This window comes from Triplophysa rosa, linkage group LG7, assembly GCF_024868665.1.
Source record: "Triplophysa rosa linkage group LG7, Trosa_1v2, whole genome shotgun sequence".
In the NCBI taxonomy this organism is placed as follows: Eukaryota; Metazoa; Chordata; class Actinopteri; order Cypriniformes; family Nemacheilidae; genus Triplophysa; species Triplophysa rosa.
The window spans coordinates 20,272,201-20,298,479 of record NC_079896.1 but is presented as its reverse complement, the minus strand read 5'-3'; the positions used below and the strand labels follow the sequence as shown (position 1 = coordinate 20,298,479).

Below are 26,279 nucleotides of genomic sequence, written 5' to 3'. Positions count from 1 at the left end.
TGTGAATCTCATTAACTAGAATGCAGAAAAACCGTTACATCCAATGGCAATACGAGTTTTAAAATATAGGCTACTTCAAATCATTTCACATGATTCTTGTTTTGACTGTTCGGGAATGTGAGACTGTTAGTGACGTTCTAATTTAAGAGATGGCAGGCGCGCTCGGGGCTCTGGCGCGTCAGGACAGCTCCGCGCAAACGGATAGATTAGACCAATGGAAAGCGCGAAGACGCGGTGGGCGTGACCACGGCGCATGGTGGAGACGCTTAAACCGAAGGAGCGTAATTCAAACTCGCACTGCAGAAGATGATCACAGCTGATGCTGCGAGGAGAGATTTATTGTGACTTCTATCAGGTCGAAATGAAACGCGGCCAAGCAAAGGGCGAAAGGACGTTTCGATAGCTCAAGGGAGGACGGTAAAGCTCATCTGAGATGCTCAACCAGAAGTTTGACCATTTTCAGCAAAGGATTTCCGACGCTTTATTGTTGTGCGTTTTTGCGTCAGTGCGCTTTTTCTTACAATAACGAAAAAATCGAAAAGTCGAAACACAGATGCAACGGTTTTATGCTCTGCACACAGAAATAGCCATTCACAGGAATATCAAACTCATACAGCCTGGCAGCGTATGACACTGTGAAACAGTGAGCTCACCATCCGAAAAGAGCAGGAGAGACAGCTGCTTCCACAGACTTCAGGACTTCACATACTGTACATATAAGATCATATGAGTGCAGCTTTTAGTACGCCGTTCATGATGATGCAGCGTCCGGTGGGAAGCACCACTGCGTTCAGCATTGACTCTCTCATCGGGGGTCCACCGCAGCCCAGCCCGGGACATTTCGTGTACACGGGCTATCCCATGTTTATGCCATACCGGTCAGTGGTGTTGCCTCCACATCCACCACCCCCTCCACCGAGCCTGCCTCAGAGCGCTCTGCCCCCGACCCATCCGCACCACCCGATACCGGGCTTACCCAGCGGGTTCTGCTCCAGTTTGGCGCAGGGCATGGCGCTCACGTCCACTCTAATGGCAACGTTACCCGGCGGGTTCTCAACCTCGCCATCCCAACAGCACCAGGACGCAGCGAGAAAGCTGGGATCTCAGTCAATTCACGCCATGTTCGAAAAATCTCAGGATATTCGTTTGGATAGGGAGGACGGAAAGACGTTTCAAGCGAAAGATTCGACAGCCCTCTCGTCATTCCACGATTCCCAGACAGTGCACACCTCTACAGGTGAGATGAAACAAGCAACGAAGAGGTCGAAGAAGCATAATATTACAGTAAAATTAAAATAATAAATCTAAGACCAGATCATCAATTGTAAGATTATGCTATTACCACTGAAACTCAGCTCTTAAATTGCATGCTTAATACTGTCAAATCTTAAAATAATTGAAACAAATGATTTTCAGTTCATTATTATTATATGCTTTTTGAACATTCAGAATCACTTGCTATCTATAAATACTTTATACTAAAATTAATGGTATTTGTCATTGAAATTATTTATACCCGAGGTGTTCCGACAAGGTATAAGTTAAGACGGATACAATAAAAGGTCATTATTGTTACTCAAAAATTTCAGTGTCACGCACGTGAATTAAAGGCCCATATCAAGTTTTTCAGGAATACTGCCTGAGGCCGAGCTGCCATCAATGACTAAATTAGCTCATTTTAATTGAGGGATGAAGAGGGCCAGCGGTGTTTAAATGTCCATAAAACTGTAAGCAAAATTCAGTGTCGCCTGGATCATTTATATGTATGCAGAGTAAAATAAATGGAGTCCAACATTATTATAGTCTACGTTTCGAAAAGGGTAAAAGTTCATGTGTAACTGTTTAAAAAAATAAGCCTGCATGTTCAGGAAATGCATAAGATAAATGACAAATATACAATTCTTTAAAGTAGATTTTAGAAGTTTAAGTGAAGCACGTGTTCTCCTAAGGGATCCATCAGCATGCGTAATTGCGCGTAAAAGTGATAAACAGATGACGTTTAGCCAAATAGACTATATTAACATCCATAAAAAACACGAAGTACTCTCCGATCAAAATTAAACGAAAAACGCACCGCTTGTTTCTTTCAATAATTTATAGAAAATGTAATCTCAGAATACAAACTTTTTCTATAAGGATTTTGAATTGATGGAAAACAATACATATGCTGTTTTCTCGAGGCAATTCCCAATGTAATTCTGTTTTTTATTCTCACCAATGCACAGTGCGAGGTCACAGCAAAGATGACGCGAAGGAGGATGAGTGTCACAGGAAAGACGAAAGTTTCTCCATGGACAGTGATTTAGATTACAGCTCTGATGATAACGCGCCCGGTAACGCCATGTGTCAAAAAGAAGACGGGGACAACAGCGGAGGACTGGACGATGGCATCCACGGTGGGAATGGGTCCGGGAACACCACGGCCACCGGGAAAAATCGGAGAAGGAGGACGGCTTTTACGAGTGAGCAGCTCTTGGAGCTGGAGAAGGAGTTTCACTGTAAGAAATATCTGTCACTTACAGAACGGTCACAGATCGCCCATGCCTTAAAGCTCAGCGAGGTGCAGGTCAAGATCTGGTTTCAGAACCGGAGGGCCAAGTGGAAACGGGTCAAAGCGGGCAACGTGAACTCCAAAACCGGAGAGCCCTCCAGAAACCCTAAAATTGTGGTGCCCATTCCGGTGCATGTTAGTCGGTTTGCGATACGCAGCCAACACCAACAGTTAGAACAGGCCAGACCATAATACACTGGGTTCGGTGGAGACCAAGAAAAACAACAGAGAGTACACAAATCAACAAGTAGTAAATATGACCAAACTGTTCTTGAAGCTGAGGAGTCTTAGGAACCCATGGGACAATCTATAAAACTGACTGCATTGTAACTGTTTCTGATTAAACTGAGCTGTTCAAACTGGGACAAAGAAGCTACAAAATCGGCTCAAACGAAAGGCTCATATGGGAGAAACTGCAGTTTTATTTCCGACTGTTTGGACCAAATATGAACACATTTTAGATCATGAAATCCCAATGTGTATTTAAAAGAAAAGAGGCAGGACGAGTGAATCAAGTCAAGCTTTTTGTTTAGTTTCGTGACTGTCTAGTTCATGTGTTTTTGGCAGAGATAAATATTATCCTAAAAGGAGCACTTCTGGTCTCTGCTCAAGCACACAATTTAATTCAGTTAATACTAAAATTAACACAATTTATAAAACCACCTGTTAAATCTTTTCTCTTTATTTTTAAGACAAGTATGTTTGTTTTTTATTGTTTCTTTTATTTACAGTTTTTTCTGTAACATTTTAAGTCGTCACGGGCGCGCTGCTAATTTATTTAATATTGTGAGAAAATCTTGCTAACGTTTTTTGATTTTACTGACTTCAGAAATATTGTGTGGATTAAAGCTGGACCATAAACAATTGTAAAGAAATGTGTCCTTTCTTTAGATGCTTTGAGTGGCCTGAAAGGTCGATTTATACGCCATGCGTAAATTATAGATGATGATGGTGATTATGAATAATAACAATAATAACCTTATAGGTCAGCGTATCGAATTTCACTACTATTTTTTCTGTCCTTAAATACAATGAATCTGACGCTTGACAGGTTGGAATCTGGTAACAGAAGGGTGTCCTAAATTTTAGGGTCAGGGTAAGAGACACCTAGAATCCCACAGACTGTCCCGTACATACAACCCTATGCTTTGACCTTATCTGTCTTATATGAGGTGAAAACACCCAATTTTGATCACAACGGGCAGTCAAGGATTCATGGCTGTCTAAATGAAACCAAAATTCTCCAGTTATTAATGCAATCAAATTACAGCCTATTTGCCTTTCTCGGAATTCTGAGATTTCCCATAAAATAATAAAGCGAAAATATATCAACATTAGGCCTATATGTTTTTAATTCACTTTACACAAATTATAAAATATAAGTAAATGTTTTATTTCATATGTAACAGCGTTTACAAATTTGGCGAATTTAAAAAGGCCATATTATCGATTGATGTCAAATAAAAATCTTCAATGTCACAACTTTGCACACACAGGCTTAAAGCAACCTAATTTGAGTTTGAAATATATAGATATATATATATATATTAATTTAGGAGTATTTATTCAATTGTAAATTATTAAGAACCTCTTTAATATTTGTCATATTATAAGATGATTGGAAAGATTATTTTTATTAAGTACAAAATGTAAATAAATAATATGTAATCAAATAAGTAAATAATTATGATTGTAATAGTGGCCATTCTGCACATTTTAATAATAGTATTAGGCAATAAAAGTAGTAATAGTAACAATAGTAAGCAAGTAATACTACAATGTGTAATGCACAGAACCATTAAATGGCAAGTACATGTTGCTTTCTGTACAAACTTTTGAAATGTATATCTATGCAGTAGTAAATACATTTTTTTTATTGAACTGACTTATACTAATTTCTATTCCACTTTTAAAAATAGCTGTATGGTTATACAAGGAACCTTTAATAGCAAACGCTTTGCATAAAGGCTCTTTATAATGGAAAAAGGTTTGTTACACTAAAAAGGTAAGAAAGAAATTGTTTCTCCACTGTATTTCTTTGTGGAGCAAAAAATGGCATCACTGCAAAGAAACCTTTGAAGATGTTTTATTTTTAGGAGTGTAGAGGAAATGATAAATTAGTGTTGGTAGATTTATTGTTGTACTGTGCATGTTTTGAGCACTGCTATAGATCAGATACCAGTGTCTCATCATTGACACACACACACATTAACCATCAAACTAAACAAATAGAAAATGCACATTGGACAGATGTATTCAACCTGGGCAGAAATCTGTTAAAAGAAATGTAAAAATATGACAATTGTCTCTATGAATTTCTTGCAAATTGTAATCAAGGCTGCTTGTGGCACCTGGCAGATAAATGGGGCAGGGGAGGGGTCGGCTCGGGCCTCAGCTTTTCATTCCAGCATGTTCCTCCTGCATTAAATGAACAGCGTCAAATTAACCCCCAATGATTAATCCTGACGCAGAACACGGGCTTCAGAACCAATACAGCTGAAACACACATGCTTATATGTTTCTGTCAGATCTGAATAAAACAAAAGTGAAAATACACAACAGATGAATCAGTGACAAGATTGAAATAAAATACATGATTTTAGTATACTTCTGTCTACATGTAGACATTTTTAAATCTAAATGATTTTCTTTAAATTATTTTAATTAACATTAAAAATGAATGATCCGCATATTGGGAAAACCCTATAGTTTAAAAAAAACAATTTATAAAATTTGTATCTTATGCCAAACCTGTGATTTGTTTTATTGTGAAAGTATAACATCACAAAATTTCTGCTTTTCCTTTCAGTTTTTTTTAAATTAGGCTATTGATACCAAGAGTGATTTTATCAGAACAAGCACAACTGCTATTAATAACTAAAGATTATCTTTTTCAGTGAGCATTCAGCAGTCAGTCTGTGCATGTGTGTGCAGCGCATTATCAGGGATGTGATCTGGATGTGCTCTTTTTTCCTCTGAACATTTGGATTATCATCACAACATGATGGTGCAGCTCACGCCTCATTTCAGGGCTTCTCTAGCATTTCTAATGCCATTACTGTGTGTGTGAGAGGGACACACACACACACACACGCACACACACACACACACACGCACACACACGCACACGCACGCACACGCACGCACGCGCACGCGCGCGCACGCACGCACGCACGCACGCACACACACACACACACACACGCACACACATCATGATAGATGAACAGCTCTGTTAATGCACTGAACCAGTGCTGTGCCTCATTGGATTTCTAAGTGGAACTGATTTATGATGAGAGATGATCAGACTGGATCTGGACAAGATGCTTCAGGGTTTTGTGGATCTGGACCACTACTGACATTTTAGAAATTAATTTCCCATGGCTCCTTTACCCCACGACAGCAGATCCTCAACCGCGTACAAGCTTAAATGTTTGTGAAAGGAATAATAAGAAAACAAACACGCTTCCTGTCGCTAACTCATAATCACGCTACCACTACCCCCTGCACACAAAACACTTCCTTTTTCAAAAGATTGCTCTTTTTTCACCCTGCCTTGTCTAATCTCTTTAATTACATCTGTTTTCCTGGGCCGCTGAGACCTCTTTTGTCCTCCCTGTGAGGGGGCTTTTGTGGGGGAAGATTCACCCCCTGCATCCCCTCCTCAGATGCTTTGTGGAGCTGCGGCTCTCTTCCTGAGAGGGAGAGGATGAGAAGGGGATTAGAGGATCTTTATCTCATTAGAGCCACGGTGAGTCGCCAGGGACTGGCTTTAACGCCTTCATCTGCCCAGCGCGGAGGTTAGGGAGCAGACCGCACCCACTGAAATGACCCAAACTCGGTGTCATGGCTGCGGACACGTGTATGCGTGGGCATGTCCTTACTGACCTGACAGGTGATTCAGGTAGCCACATATGAGAAATTCAAATACAAGTTTTTACCAAAGGTTTCACCATATTGATAAGTCAGATGTCAATATTTGGTGGTTTGAATAGCCATGCGTTGTTTTTTGTGTGTGTTTTTAAAGCAGGTTTCCAAAGTTAGGTATAAGTGAATTGTCACATCCATGCATGCCACGTCACAGCCAATATTTTTATAACTATTTTATGTTCTACGTAGAGCCATCTCTTCTCTATTTGTTGGGTATTATTGCTTTTGGTTTGTGCATTTTAATTCACCGAAATTCTACAAAGCATGTTGTCTCTCAAAAACGTGTCCTTTTTTGTCACATAACCCATGAATTTTTCTTTCTTTTAAAATAGAAACTCGTGCATAGACTGATATTTTTCTGATGTCTGGACTCCATCATCAGGTATTTAGTCAAATATAAACAGATGATTCAATATACAGCACTGGTAAGAAATACATTCTCTGAGAATTTACATTTCAAGTTTTGACTGATAATGTCACATCTATAACATTGTAATTGCCCTTATGATGTGGTATTTGAGAACTTTGCTTTAGATTAAAAAGCAAACATTACATCAACAATGCAAACTGAACACAGTTAAAAAAAATGTACTCACATTTTAAACTAATCTTTCCTTTATATTAATGGATTAACACTTTGTCAATAAATGTAATGAATGGCAAGAACATTATATTAAGAAGCATTTTTATTGAAAAGAGACACATTACAGTATAAGACTCTGCATCAGGTATAATTTTTCAACACGGTACTGTACAGCCGACACAAACTCAATATAATAACAATAATAATTAGAAATACAACACCGATAATTCTAATAATGATAGATAGTTGTGATGCGGTTGGACTGAATGAAAGAACAAACACAAAACCCAAGTAGTGTGAGAGAGCCCCTCCCCTTTCAGATTAGCATATTCATTCATAAATAATTAAAGTCTCTCGGGCTTGAACGCATCAAGGATGCTGTCGATGAAATGAGGTAACAAACAAAAACAAACGAAACGTGTTACTACGTGTTCCTCAATTTTTTACATCTATTTACAAAGAAAGCTAGTAAGACTGCTGTAAAGACAAAGGCTATATTATGTTCAAGCGACTTGGAACGTACTGATGAATCCCACCGGTCGTGTGTTATTAGCGCAAGAGGTGGGCGTGATCCTTTGGTTGCCATCGCGGCATCGGTTGGATGTGGCTCCTTCATGCTTTCCACACTGAGTGGCTTATGGACTAAATGCCCAAAGAGGACGTGGAGAGGAGGTTCAAGTTTAGGAAAACTTGCTAAATGACTTGATCATATTAAAAAGGCAGACGCACTAGTGTCACCTATCAGGATACAGTCATTTTATGAAGACAAAGACATTTACACGGGAAGAAAACATTTACATCCGTTCATGCAAAACAAAAAATGAATTTCCACAGAAAAGCAGGGTGGACATTATATTGTGGGTTCTTTACAAGTGTTCTGTAGTGCATTTCGTCATAAATAATGGTTATTGTAGAAAAGCCTCTAAAAGGCCTGCTACGTTATATACAAGGCAAAAACGATGCACCTTTTCGAGCTGAAAATCAACTATACATCAATCCCGTCTCTTATCCTATCCTCAAGGCTCCTGTCCTTCAATGAATATGTTCAACTCTCACTCCAGTGAGAAAACTATTTACGTCTCTACATGACATTCCAAATACCAACTCAACTTTCCAGGTGGTTTGTAATGTAGAACATCAATCAAACATTACAAAGACTCGCACTTAAAATCTTTACACGTCACAAACCCTAAGTACCTTCACATTTCTACAACCAAGCAAAGTAAAAGGAGGCGAGAGTAAATAACCAAAGTCTATGAAATCATTTTGGAGTAGGTCAATATCAATATACTGTATGCCCTGAGACACAGTCTTGCATCGGCTTTTCGTCTCTCAATAAGAACAGCAGCTCAGAGCGCCAGGGTGAAATTATTACTTGTGTGTCTACCTGGCTGACATTTGGTTTCGTATTGCTTTAATATTCCTACATATCACTGACACACATTGAAGATAAAAGGTAAGGATGAAAATAAGGATTAAGAAAATATTTAGGAAAAGAGAACGTCAAGGACAGAAAAGTCAACGCAACTAGGCACACTTTTCATTTTATGAGAGACCTTAACCTGCCAATGAAACAAGGAGGTCGGGGAACATTTTTGTGGGTGATTCCATCAATACTACTAATATACTCACAATTGAGAAAACAACAGAATTAAGAAACGAAGAAAGCAGAGTATGTACACACAGGGATTGTAAAGCCAGCGAGCCCTTCTCTTCATTGAGACACTTGAGCTTCAGGACTCAAACAGAGTTCAGTGCACTGTGTGTGTGTGTGTGTGTGTGTGTACAGCAACAGGTGGAGATGACCTGAGAGAGGCAACACCTGTTATTGATATTCTGTGCTTGTGAGATCGGTGTTCAAATTGTCATACTAATAAGAAAAAATTTCAGTCCTGGATTATTTAACAATGTCAGTCAGTAAGATTATTCTGAATTTGTAACGCACATCTGTGCCTACATACTTCACTGTAACCTCAAATAATAAAGTAATAACATCAGACCTGATGACCTGTCATGCAGCATTCACAAACATCACGGATGGACATCAACATATTCGGCTTTACCTCTGCGAAATAAAATCTGAATTCCCTTTCATTTAAAACTTTAAGAATCTTCAGTTGGTCCGGTAATGAACAATAAAACAAACTCGACTCTGCAACAATGTGTGTACCGTTAAGACCAAAACGGTTTAAAAGAATACTACTGTCAGAATGTTTGAGAATTTGAGTATTTTCAAACATCAAAACGTTCTTTCACATTTAAAAGCAAAATAAACTAAGTAAACATAATGACCTGATGGACTGAATCGATGCACTGAAAAAAAGTGTGTAGAATGAGAACAGAGAGAGATTGTTAGGAAACAAAAGCATCATCGTTGGACAGAAAGGCCGGTGTCTTTGTGAGGTGGGGGTCAATGTGAACACATCCACACAGCAAACTTCTAGGTATTTTTTAGTCCCAGTGTTTTATAAGGTGTCCCATACTGTAAGTCATACTTTGGACTGCACACAAAAGGCAGAGGGCAGGTTGCTTATTAGTGTGTGAACGGCCTGTCGGTTAACTGACTCCAATTTCCCATCATGTACTTAATAGTGTCAACTGGCATGATCAAAAAACAGACTTGAGTTATTTTCACGTATGCATTTTTGTTCCATAATGCGGTGAGATGCTGGACACTGCCTCCCAAAATCCCATGTGATTTCCCATGCTGCAATGTTTTCAAACGGATGGCTTTGCAAAGTCAAGGTGCTGTCCTTTTTTATAAGAGTCAGGTAGGGCTGTAAGTGGCTCTTCTCATGCGTCTTCGCCACAGTCTGCTTGTGATTCTGATGTAGTAATGGAGCTGTACATATTTCAATGAGTGTTGATTGAAATGCGTGTTTGTGTGTATGGTTTCATTTGCATGTGTTTGATGTCTCATATAACTGCACTGTTCACGCTGGTGCAGCTGTTATTGCGGTTATTGTTCCTGCGTGACAGGTTAGGCGTGGCCATGAGCGGGTAACGCTCGTCGGGACAGCCATACTGGAGGAGGACGTCCATGCACTCCTGGCTGTTCGCTTGGCGTGCGTAAGCCAGCGCGGTGTTGCCGTGGGCGTCCCGTGCCATGATGTCCACCCCATACTGTACAGAGAGAGATGAGGGTTAAAAAGAAATCAAATACAAAGACAAGCTGAAAGATGATGTGTTCTACACGTACCAGTTTTGAGTTTAGTTATTGGTTGTGTTCTCACTATGCATGTTAGTATTTTGTAATGTTTATGTACAGTCTGACTTGTACACAATCCTTTTCAATTCTATACGGCTTCTGGAAGAAGCACAACCATCCATGTTTTCATGTCAAGGATTTTGCTCCGCCCACTCAAGGTGATGTAATAAATTGAAAGCTGGACAGTTTATGCGGCAGCAGCTGTTTTTGTGGTTATTCAAACAGTGCTCTCTCTCTCTCTTTCTCCACGTATGTGAGAACTTCCTTTCAATCAGATACAATTTGGCAATTTTTATAGAAAATTGATTATGAAAAGCACAAAATATAAAAATAAACTAAAATGTTGTGTTTATATAATGTTTGTGTACTGTGCATATTAATGTTGTATTTATAAACACACACATATACATATTTAGGAAAAAAGTACATTTTTTTGTTTATTCACATTTACCAATAATTAAATATATATATATATACTGTATATGTATGTATGTATGTTTATATATTTTTTACATTTGATATTTTTCTTAATTATATTCATGTATTTTTATGCGTTTATAAATACAAAATAAATATGCACAGCATATTTATAACCTGATGGTTATATTTATAACCTGATGGTTATGTTATTCTGGATGCGATTAATCGCGATTAATCGTTTGACAGCCCTAACATCACTCTTACACCTTTCACCATCACTCAGGTACCTTTGCCAGTACCTCATTGTAGGAATAAGAATGTTAGTCTTGATAAACCGGTGTGTTCTTACCCATATGAGTAACTGTGTGATCACCACACTCCCCTTGCGGCAGGCCAGGTGCAGGGCTGTCCGGCCGTCACCTTCCCCACAGGTTTCGTTGACCTCATCTCTGGAGCCATGGGCCAGCAGAATGACCACGAAGCGCAGGTCTTCCTCCGCCGTGGCCCGCAGTAACTGCTGTCCCAAAGTCAGTTCTGTGCACGTCAGCGACGCCAAAAACAACTTCTGCTCGTACTTGGCCCTGATCCAGCGCTCGCGCTCCTCTCTGAAAGAACACACACACACCCAATCTGGATTAAGACTCAAGCTTGAACGGTTCACACTGGTGCCATGTTTCCGTCTGCCTCTCATTCCAGATGACATTTAAAAGTCGATGGGATTCGTGTACAGTGACGGCGCTTTGTGATTTTGGGCACGGTGGCAAACATCTCCATCAAACACAGCGGTGTATATAGAAAACTACACAGAGCCGTGCGATACACCTACAGAAGACATTTAAACAGTTGTGTGAATCTCATAGAAATGCCTTGTATATATCATACCCCAAAATCATAATGATAAAAAGCAATTCAGATAAAGATGAATAAATAAAGACTTCTAAATGTGGTCAATTAAAAAAACTAGAGCTGTCAAACGATTAATCGTGATTAATCGCACCCAGAACAAAAGTTTGTGTTTCCATAATATTTATCTATGTACTGTGCATAATAATTTTGTATTTATAAATACAAACACATACACATGAATACATATTTAGGAAATATTTAAATATATTTATTTATATTTACCAATAATTCAAATTATTAATAAATGTTTATACATTTTTAGATTTTTCTTAAATATATGCATGTATGTGTATGTGTTAATAAATACAAAATTATTATGCACAGTACACAGATATATATTATGCAAACAAAAACTTTTATTCTGGATGCGATTAATCGCAATTAATCGTTTGACAGCCCTAAAAAACATTAAGAAATAACACCGTATAATAAATAAAACATAGCAGCTGAATGAAGTTAAGTGTAGGTATAAGAATGCAAGAGTTTGTGTTTGACATGTTAAGCGAGCACGTGGAGACCAGGAGAGGGTCATAACCAAACGTTGGGTGGTTTTATAGCACCCCTCCTCAAACTGTACTATGATAGCAGTAATCTCTGTTAATCCCTGCAGAGTAAACAGCCCCCTCAGACAACTCTGGATTAGTTCAGCTTCAACTCCTATCTGAGGGGCAGAGGGAGTGCCGAAACCCTTGGGGATGGGAAGGGAGTTGGGCTAGAGGATATTGAGCTGTTCCCTGAAACACAGCTGCCCCTCAGGGGGGGTCTCAACCCATGAAACCAGAGAACTGAGACCCTACAGTCACACTTCCTCCTCACAGCAGCACCTGGACTGAGACTCGATTTCTCGGAACAAAGTGGACAGGCAACGATGAAAGACGCTCGAGATTAAATCTGACCTTAACACACCAAAAACGGCTTCCATTTGCAGTTTTTAACTCATAGACTTTAATAAGAGTAGATGCTACACTGTAAAAAATTGCTGTTAAAAAACAGCCAAATTCTGACAGTAACATACTGTTTTTTGTTAAAACAGTAATATACTGTAGAAAACAATGCATCCTGGGCATTATTTTGCAGTTTAAGAAACTACTGTTAATTTACAGCCATCTGTCAACAGTAATCTACTGTTGTACTGTATGCAATGCATTGTGTGGGCTGTGTTAACCCCTTCAGACCCTGCTTCAATAAGAATGGACATTATGTCTTTTTTGGTTTAGACCAATAAAACTGCATGTTTCTATCATTTTAATAATGCCTCACAGATTGTTCACCAAGTTAATGGTAACCTCATTGTCTTGCCCCTGTTATATTTTATTTGATTATGTTATGTTTTTCAAAAAAATCTAAAGATATTTTAGAGTTGTACAACACAGGATTTTACTTATTTAATGTCCATCCCAGTGGACGTGCGGTCTTAAAAATTATAAAATGTCAGACTTTTTTGCACTCCAGCTCATTACACACAATTGGCATTTCACAAACATTGATCCCTTGATTACCAAGCACAAGCATAAATATGATCAAATCAGCATCAAGTATACGCAGAAACCCAACAGGCACAATCAGACATATAGGGCCTATATATAGGCTACACATGTGGTACACAGATTGAAATACTGCAAAAAATATGTTTTTTCCATTTACTTATTGTATTATTCAGTCCTACAATAAATATGTATTTTGTTAGCAATTTTTTTTACTTTGACTTCTATCACACTGTTTAGGTTTAAATTATAATTCACATGGTTAAAACATGCAATTTTATGTTGCTTCAGTTGGGGTTTCCAGTGTTGTGGATTTGAAAAAAAAACATACAAAATCGTGAAAGTTACCACAAATCCCATTTTTTACATTTGTTTCTAAATTAAAGAACAGTTAATGTCAACTGAATATTTTTGCATATCCTTTTAGCATAGGAAAATATCAGAGGGTAAATAACAGTACAATGCAGTATTTTTCTGGAGCATGAGAATTAGTTTTGTGAAAGTTCGTGATTGTTTCGTCAGTTCAGTAAGTTCACAATTCATTAGCATCCCGAATCATTTTCAGTCAGGTACTTTTGGCCAGGTGGAGTTTTCCCACAAATGTCAGACTTTTCTGTCCGAAGAGGACCCACGCGAGGATGGACCATCCGTAGCGCTTTATCTGCACCAACCTGCATTTGCACGTTCAAATTACACGGTAAATAAAGCATTTTTTTTACTTTTATCGAGAGTATGTGGTTCAGAAAGGAAGTATTATCAAGTAATGTTTGAAATTGCTGCCTAACAAGCTGTAGTTAGTAACGTACGCAATTTAAAAAGGGCTCGTCATGTCCGAGATATAACCCAAATGTTCATATTTACTTGCATTTTACAGACCCCAAGTTTTATCGGCTTGTTTTCTCATCTTTGAACTTTCAAAACTGTGGTTATTGCAAACTGGCTAACGTTAGTAATCTTAAACAGTCTGTTGCTAATGCTAATAACAGTAGCTGCAAATCACCACTAAACGTAATGTTTGAAATTGCGATGATTTTCCGTTTAAATGTGGCTTATGTTTGAAAGGAAAGCAAACTGATAGTTTGAGTGTTTAGCAAATACAGATCGATTTAGCATCACTTGCGTAATGATTAGACATGGTGGTGGAAAAAAATGAGAGGGAAGAGAAAAATATTTTTTAAAGCTTTTGCGTTATCTTGCAAAACTTTTGCGTTCACGCGAGAAACATTGCGTTCTCTTGCAAAGATATTTGCGTTATCTTGCAAAACATTCAAACGTCCTGTTGTCCCGCTCCGTACATTAACAATGGAGCGGTTTATAGTAGATTCCCAATAACTCGTGAGCTAAACGTTGTTATAACACAAATAACACACAATTCCTTAGATTAGGATCTACATCCCAGTTAGGGGTGGAGCCGAACCCGAATATGGTATTCTGAAAGCCACAAATAGCGTGTTTTTTACAAATACTTATTTCGAACAAATGCTTAAAAAAAATATTTGTATTCGGGAACAAGAAAAACTTTATATCAAAAAGCTGCGTTTTCTCATGAGACCGCAGTGCACCGCATGAGTGAGTGAGTGACATTCAGGAGTCGGGGGGGTGGGGGTAAAAGAGGTGACTGACACAGGCTGCTCCACACAGCAACAGAGAAGGCTCGGCTGAGCGAAAAAAGACTTTACTGCGTGCATCACTATTTTTGTTGAATAGATTTTTGTACCTTAACTGGGTTCCGGAGGCAGTTTATAACTTTCGGGAAGCGGAGTTTGATCGGGAGATTATTCCATTACGCTGCATTATTGACGTCTGCAGTCGGGTGCTCTCATGTTCGCTCTGTTTACTAGTGATGGGTCGTTCTTGAACGATTCGTTCATTTTGAACGAATCTTTAATGTGACTCGGGAAGAACGAGTCGTCTTATGGAGTGATTCGTTCAGTCGCGCATGCGCATTGCGCAACATTCTATGGGTCCTGTACTGGAATTCAAGAAGAACGAACGATTCAAACCCGAAGACTCGAGAGGTGAACTAATCAATTCTCTTTCCGGCTCTGACTGCATTGGTTTAGCTTACGACGCTGTCACGTCATGAACGAAGGAGTCAAACCTGAGGACTTGTCAGATATGAGGTGTGGTGAGCTAATCATAGACTAAAGACCCAGGTAAACAATGAATTAATCTTTTCTGTTTCTTATAGCATTATAGTTTTGTATTGTTTGTAATGTGATCAACGTTTGCATAAGTAGTAGATGTGTTAGGAAAGTAACATGTAACATTTTAATTATATTTTGCTAAAATGAACGAAATGAACGATATGACTCGAAAAAAGATTAGTTCATTTTGCTGAACGAGACTCAAACTTCCCATCACTACTGTTTACGTACACTATAACGTAAATTAGAAGTGTAACGCAAAAAAATTGGATTTTTACGCCTATTTTGAATTTTACTCGAATACAAATACAAATACTTTCCCCCCTCAACAAATACAAATACAGATACAAATAACGGCTGCTGTGCACACCCTTAATCCCAGTCTTCCTCAAAACGAGAATATAAATTGATATCATCTGAGCAGGCGACATGGACAAGTCCAAAGGAACCATATGCAAAGTGACTGTAAATCCGAAAAGCGTTACTACAAAAATAGTAATTAATAACTTAAATGTTACACACTGAAGTCTCACCAAATTCAGTTTACACATTAATGCTCTCCTGCTGAATTTAAACTGGTTTTAGTTATACTACAGTATGTAACACTGAAGTTAATGACTATTATTAGTAGCCTAATGATATTCGAGTTTTGCACTTTGCAGAAGATCCCTTCGGAATTGTCTCAGCCGGCTCCCGCCTGAGATCAATAAAAGGCTCGATTTGTGGAAAATTAAGTTAAAGTTCATTGTTTACATTACATAGAATGAGGTGTAATTTGTGTTATAAGAAAGTTTAGCTCACGAGTTATTGGTCCGGGAATCTGCAACTATAGACCAATGTTTATGTAGCCTATGGAGCTAGTCTTAAATTCCGCCAGCGGGACATTAAACATGAAGTGTTTGCGAGATAACGCAAATATGTTTGCGAGGGAACGCAAATATCTTTGCGAGAGAACGCAATGTTTCTCGCGTGAACGCAAAAGTTTTGCGAGATAACGCAAAAGCTTTAAAAAATATTTTTCTCTTCCCTCTCATTTTTTTCCACCACCATGTCCCTAAAAGGGCTCCGTATAATACTGATATTGGTCACATGGAAAAAAAGCCATTTATTCTCGTCTCATTTCCGACATATTTGAGCCTTATATTGCTGCATATTTAGTGTTCAGTGTCAACGCTTATCTAAATGTTGATTAAATTTAATTTGATAATTTTTTTGTTTTCTTCTGTTTTACAGTGTTCCATGGAATACCTCAGGGAGAAAAACAAGCAACCAACGTTATGGTCATCTGCAACAGATGGTTGATGGATAGTTCCTAATTACATTTTTGAATGCCAGCACCTTCAGTATCTCATAAGACTCTTAATAAATGTACTCTCATGTTTTAAATATGTCAAGTTTAAAGGGGGTAGCCTCTGTTATTTAACCTGTTTTATTGCCGTTGTTTTTAAGTTTCAATTATTTGTTTTGCTACTGAAAAACTTGACTTGGTTGCTTGGTACTTGAGTCATTCTTTTTTTTGTGTTGCTGCTCTTAAATAAAAAAAGTTGTTTATGTCCTTTCTAAAACATTTGCTTATAATTTTATTAATATTTTTTTATTATAGATATTTTATGTTAAGCAGACATGTGTAGCCCAAAGGACAATATTGTGCAATAAAGATGAAGTTAAAAAACAGCTATGTACTGTCGTTAATTCAGCAATATTACAGCAATATACCGTAAAATAATTTCACAGCATGAATAACGTAAAATTACGGTAAATTACTGGCGTCTCTGCTGCCAGCATTTTACCGTTAAATACGGGAAAAACAGCAATGCATTGTATTTAGTTTTTACAGCAATATACCGTAAAACAATTTCACAGCATGAATAACGTAAAATTACTGGTGTCTCTGCTGCCAGCATTTTACCGTTATTTTACAGAACAATTTTTTACAGTGTACATATGTGCCTGGTTTCACAGACAAAGCTTAAATCTAGTCCCAGACTAAAATGAATGTTATGAATGAATGAGCTGTCTTAACTGAAAATAACTTGCCCTGACATTTCTAAAAGTATATCAGTGCCATTGTTTGTCTCAAGATGAATAACGATAATGTTTATAAAAGGGATTTAGACCTAGTCCTGGCTTAAGATAAGCCTTGTCTGTGAAACCAGGCAATGATGTTAGTCTTGTGTCAAATAAATGTACTTGCTTAATAAAGTACAAACTTATTATTGTTAATTGCAATAATAATAACAACAATAATAATAATTGATGCAAGTATCTGGCACTCCAATATTCCAAGAATTGACCCACAATATCCACTAGTTGTGCACTAATATTAAATACGATTCGAAATATCATTACAATATTAAATAAATAATCAAATTATTTATGGTTTTAATTATGCATTATTTATATTTATTATTAATTAATGTAAATAATAATAACAATAATAATAATTATTATTTATTTATTTTGTTAATTATGAAATAGCCAAATATTACAAATATATAATAAATCAAAATACAGTTAGGGCCATAAATATTTGGACAGAGGCACATTTTTTGTTATTTTAGCAGTGTATCAATATGTTTTCGAGTTACAGTTTTATAATAGATATTGTCTTAAAGTGCACACTCTCAGCTTTATTTAGAGTGTATTCACATCCAGATTAGCTGAAGGATTTAGGAATTACAGCTCTTTAATATGAAATATGAATTGTCCGGATGTTGTGAAGGTGTTTTTCTTCATCATGGAGAGGATAATGTCATCATCCCCCACTTTTATCTCATATGGACGCCCAGGATTGTTTTGTTACTGAGCTCAGCGGTGTGTTGTTTTTTTCTTAGAATGTACCAAATTGTTGATTTGGCCGCTCTTAATGTTCCTGGCATCTTTTTGACGGATTTGTAGTGTTTTTGAAATCTAACTATGGTCTGTTTCACTTGCATGGCAATCTCCCTGAACCCCATGATGTGGGTTCACAGCAACAGCTTCCAAATGCAAACACCACATGTAGAATCAACTCCAGACCTTTAACATGCTTCATTTATGACAAAATTATTTAAGGAAAAGCCCATACATGTGAATAAAACATCTTTTTATTCAACTGTCCAATTACTTTTGGTCCCTTGAAAAAGGGGGGCACTTCATATTAAAGAGCTGTAATTCCTAAATCCTTCAGCTAATCTGGATGTGAATACACTCTAAATAAAGCTGAGAGTGTACACTTTAAGACAATATCTATTATAAAACTGTAACTCGAAAACATATTGATACACAGCTAAAATAACAAAAAATGTGCCTCTGTCCAAATATTTATGGCCCTAACTGTATCAATTTATTAAGAATCATTTTTTTCATTTGATAGTATTAGAAATTATTTTTTGTTCATTATTATGAATATAATTTTTTTCAATAATCAAATCATCTATTATTTAATTATTTTCTTATATTAAATATTAAAATTTATTATTCAATTATTAGTAGTATTATTTATTTTACTCATTTGCAATTATGTACATATTTACAATTTATTTCATAATATATCAAATGTTAGTGTAAATCTGTGGTCTATAAACAGTATAAAAATAAAAAATAATTAAAGAAAAAGAAATATTACACTCGCCAAAAAGGATTACAATTCCCCAACTGCTCGAATTAAATTGAATTAATCTGGTTTTGTCCTTCGGAGCTCTGAGGATCCCTCGTGTCCCTTTGTTTACACGCAGCTAGTGTTTCAGTAGCGTGTGAGTTTCAGCTGTTGTAAGACAGGAAGTCCCAGCCCTGATGAACTGCAGTGCAGAGTGACTCAAAGGGTTAAACTCAGACACCCTGATTACAAATTAGCCATGTATGGATGTCAGGGGCCGGAGTGCAGAGGAGATAACATTTTATCAGAGAGGCAGATGGATAAAAATAGGTAATCAATAGCCTGGGGAATCGATGGTTTAGTGACATCCTTCTTAATCAAAGTAGCAAAGCCATGCTGACGGACCTGAACCCCCACTGCACGCTCAAAGATTTTCTGTCTGAGGCCACAGCTGAGCATCACGGCCCGGCTCGCAGTCACAAACCACACACAAACCTACACATGGCATGTAACAATCACCTGTAGATGTCAAAGTGATCTTGTAGACGTTTGACCACCAATATAATGTCTGATCCACTTTGAACCCACAGAAATGGGTTTTCTGACCCGCTTGCCCAGTTTTTCATGCAACTGTCTGAAAGGTATGTTCATTTTATAGCAAAAGATAAAAAACTGGATCAGTATGAATGCAGAGAAAACACACAGGAGGGATGAAAGAGCAGGAAGGAGAGGCAGATAAGACATGAGCTGTAGCATCTGTGGGAAAGTCGAAGAATTTTATTAACTGTGTGTGCTTTCGGGAGGGGGGACGTTCCGGGTGCCGCTGGTCAGCCCAGGGTGAGTGAGAGGGCTGGCGCAGGGGCCACGGACCACAGCCCCCACACAAAGCATCCTGGGAGCTGTGGAGGAGAGAAACAGAAGAGGGAAAAGAGAGAGGAAGAGGCTCGGCAGGGTCTCCCCGCGGCCCCTCGGCTAGAGGAAATGTGGAGCTTCACTGCCCTTTGAAACGCATGCCTTCCCCAGTTAGCAGCGTTGCTAAGGGCCAAAACAGTCCGGGCTAACGGAAAAAAGCTTCTGTAACAAAACTGTGTTAAAACATTTAAACGCTCCATTTACTACAACTGACAAAAAAACTTGAGAAAGATGACGGCGCTTGCCGTTTAAGATTCAGTCTTTCTAGAAGTTCACACACACAGAAGTGTAAATGGGGGTTCCATAGTAACAAAAGCAAAAAATACAGGGTCCAGCAGTCAGGGTGTTGTGTGTAAGGAAAACGGATGGGCACCAAGATGTACAGCACAAACCCTATAAAGGTATTTCATACGTGTTTATGTGAAACAAATCTGTTTGTGTGACAGGTTTATTAGGGAGTATTAAAGGGAGTGTTACGGGACGTGTAACTGAGGAAATGGTGTGGACGGACAGTAGCCTCATCAACGGAACAGGCGGAATGCAAACAGGTCACGGGGGAATTATTGGGCATCCACATCAATCTCTTGTCAGGATGGCTTCCTGTTTGCGATTGTGTGTGTGAGTGCTTGCTTTGTGTTCTCCCTGGAGGATCACTTTGTGAGGTTGTGTTTACCCACTTGCCAGCGCTTCCTGTCCAGCTCAAAGCCAGCGGCTGTTTACCCAACACTGACAGGCGTCCGCTAAAGCAGCCGCCCGTGACAGGACAGCCGCCCTCCAGCTGCCACTGTCTCCAGAACACCCCCCATCCCAAACACACACCTCTGAACTTCTCAGCGTGTTGAGAGCATGGTTCAGGTCAATAGGACATCCAGAGAGCAATGACCACTTATGAGATGTTTCTACTGCTGTGATCACCAGTTTTCCGACAGAGACAGAAATTTAGAGATGAGTCTTGTTGAGATGGACGTTGGTGCTCTTTTCTTTCAGGCTAATTATACCACTAATTCAGCTCATTAGTGCCCTACTGACTCGCAGGTAATGAACTCTGACAGGCTAAATCTGTCAAACAGACAGCAGCGCACATTTACCTGCACATGCGCAGACACATACGGACGCATGCTCATTCCTCTCATGCTTTAGCCTCGTGAAACCAACACGGAAGTGACTAAAACTGCAATTCATCGACTGGCTGCTAGAGACTGGCTCCAAAACAGAGCAGAATCTCATTGAGCCCCATGTTAAAATGGCCAACTTTACAGCACAAAAAAACATGTTTACAGCCTGGTACAAAAAATGATTATGGTCTATATAGGTAATTTTACCCTTCATGACAACTGTGAGAAGGGTGATTTTTTCATAACTCACCCGTTTAACTTATATTAAGCCTTAAAATTCTGCCAAATAGTTGTGTGGCCACTTGAGTGACACGTGGTTTCAGCCAACTGGGCGCCTCAGCTCCAACCACGTCCCGCCTCTTTGCCCATTTACGAGTATCCGGGAGTGATGCCAAGATGGCAACGACCGGCTCCGCCTACTTTACGCTTCATTTTTACTCTTCACAAACCTACGGGTGACGTCACGGACACTACGTCCATATTTTATACAGTCTATGGCTTTAACCCTTCCTGCTGGGCAAACACACACCTCAAAACCTGTTTACACGTGGTTAAAGTCCCCCTGTGGTCGATCATTTTTATCCCTTAAAACTAATCTTTGACCATCAAAATGACTCAGCAATGGTTGAAAATTATAAATGATTTGCACATGGTTTGTCTTAAAGCACATTAGAAATGCCACATAAACATATAAACAACATTAAAACTTGATTTTCCGCCACAGGGGGGTCTTTAAAGTAAATCCCACCCTCCTTTTTGAACAGGCATTACAAACAGCAACTTTTGTGGTTCCGAAAGGAAAGGATTTTCTGGTGTGACATTCCAATTACCAATTCAAAGGCTTTCAATATCAGGTCTAACAATAACCTACAACTATGAATTCTGACAAATCTCCATTTTCTGAATGAACAAACAAAAAGAAACTACACCAACAGACTTTTATAAGGTGAATAAGGCCGCAAAGGGGCGATTTTCCTCCAAGAGCTGCTCTGCTTCAGCCCCCCATCCCCTTTCCTAACAAGGAAAAAACAAGGGTCTGAAATCAATTATCCTCTCCAGCCTAGTCGTTAGCTGCCCTTGGATAGACACAGATAATTAAGCTCAGCGCTTCTTTTAATATTACGGGCACTTAGCGATTCTGATTCTGACTGAGCTCTGGCCTGCGCCACACTGGAATCAGTCCCACTGGAGGCAATGGGCCACACTCATATGAGGTTCCATTAACTGGATCAAAACGCTTCAGTGGCAGCATGCAAATGGGGGCCAAAGGGCACGAGAAAAAAAGTATGTGTGTGAGAGAGAAGAAATGTGCCAAGCATCAGTAAAACCACACGGGGCCTGATCTCCGAGTATCCAGACTCTCCATGCTTCGCTCATTACCAGTGAGCCTTTATTTCACTTACTCTTAGTGGCTTAATGTCGGCTGAGAGATGACAGGAAATGATGGGGAGAGACAGGACGCAAGCCGGATTCGAACCGTGGTTTAGTGAGGCTTTGACTCGGAAGGGCTGACATTCAATCTATGCGTTTTGAATTTACCAATCAGTCAATTATATTAACAAATGGGCAATTCCAACATTATGGATGCGACATTTTCAGTCAGAACTTGAAATATAAATTCTGAGAGAACATTTTATTACATATATATTGAAGCATCTGTTTAAATTTTACTAAACCCCAGACGATAGAGTCCAGACATCAGAAAAATATCAGTCTACGCACGAGTTTCTACTTTAAAAGAGGGAAAAATGAAAGCGTTATGGATGTGACGAAAAAGGACGCGTGTTTTTGAGAGACAACATACTTTGTAGGATTGCTGTGAATTAAAATGTGCAAACCTGAAGCAATAATACCCAACAAATGGAGAAGGGATGACTCTTTATAGAACATAAAACAGTTGCTGTATTTTAATTTGTCATGTGCCCATTAATGAGGAATATGGACCGTTATGGATGTGACAATTCACTTACCAGCTATACAAAAGCTAAAACTATGCTTTAAAAACACAGACAGACTTCAAGAGAGACTTCATATGGGTATTTAAACCACCAAATATTGACATCAAACCTAAAACCTGAAAACCTTTGATACAAATGAGATGTTTTCATCTTAAAGTTGACATTTGCACGGAATTGCCCAGATGGAAACGGGAATGGAGAGGTATTTAAAAGAAGATATCTTTCCTGTCCTGAGTAAATCTACACATGAAAACTAGAGAAGTCTAGAAGTAAGCAGATGTATTAGTGGATACATGCAGTATAGAGAGAGAGAGACTACAAATATACACACTTGCGTAGTATTTATTTATTATTCTGTATTAAATTGGAGGAAAAGGTAGACGATGTGATGATTCAGGCATTAAATGCCCCCTTGCTTCATATAATGTGACTTTCTCATAATATGCCGTGCTCCGATTGGCTCTTGTCAGGCAGTTTAATGTCAATAGTAAATTGGACGGCTTGTTAGCCTAGTTGGGACATGATTACGGGCAATGGCAGGCAGTCATGTAAAAAATAATATCTATTAGCCTAATCTAATCAAGAAGTCCTTTTACAGATGAATTAGAACGGGGCACCCAATTATTTGAAACATTTGAGCTGAGCTTTCTGTCAGTGAAAAGAGAGACATGGGGAAGAATGGAGGAGCTGTTTAACATGCAGGCCGTGAGCCGGATCGCATCGCTGGTCTTCTCGCAGGATCGAGGTCAGAGGCTGAGAAACGCAGATCAGCTAGTTAACGCTGATGAAATGGGCCGCCGTGATTGTCTGTCAGTGCGGACGCGGAAACGAGGAATAAGTAAATGACCAAAAAACGTATAGTGCGATTTCATGCGGTGGGGTAAAATCATTTCTTTATTTCCTTCTCCGCAAAAAGAAAGTTGGGTGAGTAAGCGACTCCAGAGACATTAATAGCACGTCGCTGTCCGTCTGCGCCCGGATCTGAGAAAGAATGGAGCCCAGCAGGTCTCCCCAACTCCCTTCCCTCCCCCCATCCGTCCCCGGGGCCCAATCTGATCTCGGCTTTGGGGACGCGCACCTGCACCCCGGCCCAGATTAAGAGCTGGGTCTAATTTGAAATCTGTTAGCTCTGCCCTTTCCGAGACCGATATCTGGCCATAAAGCGGCCCTTTCTCAGCCACTTACTGCTGAATTATTATGGGCCAGGCATTGCTCACGATGAGACATGTGGCTACGAGAATCAGGCTGTGTGTGGAGCTCGATATCACAGCTGTCTGACTGAGGTGATGAAGACTCCTGTAGACGAAACTCGTGCATGCCCGACTGTGTATCTGCACGTACAACTGAGTTCAAGACTCAAAAATATTTATTCATCAAGCAAAAATGTACTCTCTGCTATGAACCTTAGCAAACTCATCAAAGAGAATGTGGGGATGTATCATTAATATGCACTCGAAACAAAGGGGTGTGTGGAACACACACCAAGCATGTATTTCTCACGTCGAGACATTCTCGCTTGGTGACAGGCTGTGAAACGTCAGCGTGTCGCTGAGGGTTGGCAGTATGGGATGCCAGCGAGCACCACCCTCCTAATAAGTCACCACGAGGCGCAATTAGCAGAGCTGTCACTCGTACCCTGCCTGGCCCGCTAATACAGACCGGCACTGTGTGTGTGTGTGTGTGTGTGTGTGGCAGGAGAGTGGAGGCTCTGGTGTCCGTGGCAGCCGCGCAGTAATTAAAAAAATGAAACTGCAACATGGCCCGGCTGCCACCACAGAGCAACTCATGCCAAAACCTATCGCCTCGGAGAGAGCGTGCCTGAATGTTTTTAAACAGTCCTGAAAATAAGCCCAAAGCAGTGTCTTTGGAGACCTCGTACAGCGTGGACTTTTAAAGACAGTGGAGGTGTTAATTTATCACGGGCAGTAAAAGGTTAATGGGTATGTTTAGAAATTCTCTAGGGCTCTGTTACATAGCGTGTAGAGTGGCCTGCGGGGCAACAGGAAGAAACTTCCTCTTAAAACATCAGTTTTCAACATTTTTCTAAGAGATATGGGACATGGATGAAATATGTATTGTTTAAAATGGGCTTGGCTTAGAATGCAACACATATAGGCCCGGTTTCACAGACGAGGTTTAAGGCTAGTCCCAGACTAAAATAAATGTGTGACCTGTCTTAACTGAATAGAACTTGCCCAGAAATATCTTAAAATATATCTGTGCCATTGTTTTGTCTCGAGATGCACACCAGTAATGTCTTCTAAGGCATTTTTATAAAAGCGACATAAATATCTTAATTCAAATTAGGCATAGTCCTGGGCTGGCTTAAGCTAAGCCGTGTCTGTGAAACCGGGCCATAGTATCACATTAATGTAATTTAGGGGTGTCCTCGACTAAGGATTTACATAGTCGAATTGTCACGTCTTGCCTATAGTCCACTGATATTCCAATCACGTGTGTGTGTGTGTGTGTGTGTGTGTGTGTGTGTGTGTGTGTGTGTGCGCGCGCGTGCATGTGGGGATGACACCGGGTGGTTAACAAGGGTATAGCGCAAAGTGCAGCGCAACATTGATGTACCAAAAAAACGAAACATTTACAGAATTTATTTAGAACAGAATAAACCTTTATAATAAATAAAACAAAAAAAACGAAATAAGCCAGATTCAAGTCCCAATGTGCAAAATAAATGTGTTTAGGCAAAATGTCTGAAATGCAGGGGAACACATTCAAAACACAAGCCACAAATAGTAAAATTAATGGACATTTTCCTTAAAAAGAAAAAAAGAAAAGCGAAGATTCGACTAGTCGAGTCAGGCTCCTCCTATCAAACCATCGTATCTTCGTCTATTCGGGGTCACCCCTAATGTAATTAAATATTTTTATCTTATGATCTGAAACAATTACTGATGTAAAGAGATATTTTTACATTTCTACATAAAACATGTCTTTATATTAAAGCAATAAGCCCCAAGAAGCAGTGGGTACAGTGCATTTTATAACAGCTAAGGGAGTTGTGGCACGACGAAGCGCCTAATATCATATGCTTAGCAAGGTTTCATAAAATAAAGTAAATAAAATGATATTTAGGCTATGTGGTGCAGTCAGCCGTTATAAAATACCCCCAATATATCATCTGTAAAAGGACTTCTTGATTAGATTAGGCTAATAGATATTATTTTTTACATATTAGAACTCAGCTCAGCCAATCAGAATCAAGGACCAGAACTGACCGTTTTATAAATAGTATTTTTGTTAAACATTTTCATTCTTACAAAAATATTTGATAGGATAAAAAGATAAACTGCAGTTATGTGTTTTATTTCGTTTTTATTATCATTTCAAATAAGCTTTTATTTTTAGATAAAATAAAATATTAGATCAAATATTTAGCTACTTTGTTATATGCTTTGATCATTCTATTATTTATTTGTTTATTTTTTATGTCGCTATATAAGATTAATACATTTTAGTTGTATTATTTTAATTTTAGT

The 26,279-nt window shown here is 38.9% G+C and overlaps 2 protein-coding genes across 2 annotated transcripts in view; one reads left to right on the top strand and one right to left on the bottom strand.

The window, feature by feature from the left end:
- Positions 1 to 313: 313 nt before the first annotated feature.
- On the top strand, positions 314 to 3,398 carry gbx2 (gastrulation brain homeobox 2). Its single transcript, XM_057338369.1, has 2 exons — positions 314 to 1,237; positions 2,226 to 3,398. The coding sequence occupies exons 1-2, from the start codon at positions 727 to 729 to the stop codon at positions 2,741 to 2,743; spliced, it is 1,029 nt and encodes a 342-aa protein (XP_057194352.1). The 5' UTR covers positions 314 to 726; the 3' UTR covers positions 2,744 to 3,398.
- A 3,754-nt stretch (positions 3,399 to 7,152) lies between these two features.
- agap1 (ArfGAP with GTPase domain, ankyrin repeat and PH domain 1) overlaps positions 7,153 to 26,279 on the bottom strand; it is a 126,829-nt gene continuing 107,702 nt past the window's right edge. Inside the window, exons 18-19 of the mRNA XM_057337060.1 lie at positions 11,039 to 11,294; positions 7,153 to 10,184 (exon numbers count right to left, since the gene is read on the bottom strand). Of these exons, the coding sequence (XP_057193043.1) occupies positions 9,978 to 10,184; positions 11,039 to 11,294 (463 nt within the window). The 3' untranslated portion in view covers positions 7,153 to 9,977. The remainder of the gene's footprint in view (positions 10,185 to 11,038; positions 11,295 to 26,279) is intronic.

Excerpts from the sequence above, each read along its gene's own strand:
- gbx2 (XM_057338369.1), top strand. The coding sequence starts at position 727 with ATGAGTGCAGCTTTTAGTACGCCGTTCATGATGATGCAGCGTCCGGTG. Across the intron at positions 1,238-2,225 it reads GACAGTGCACACCTCTACAG|TGCGAGGTCACAGCAAAGAT; the intron begins GTGAGATGAAAC and ends ACCAATGCACAG.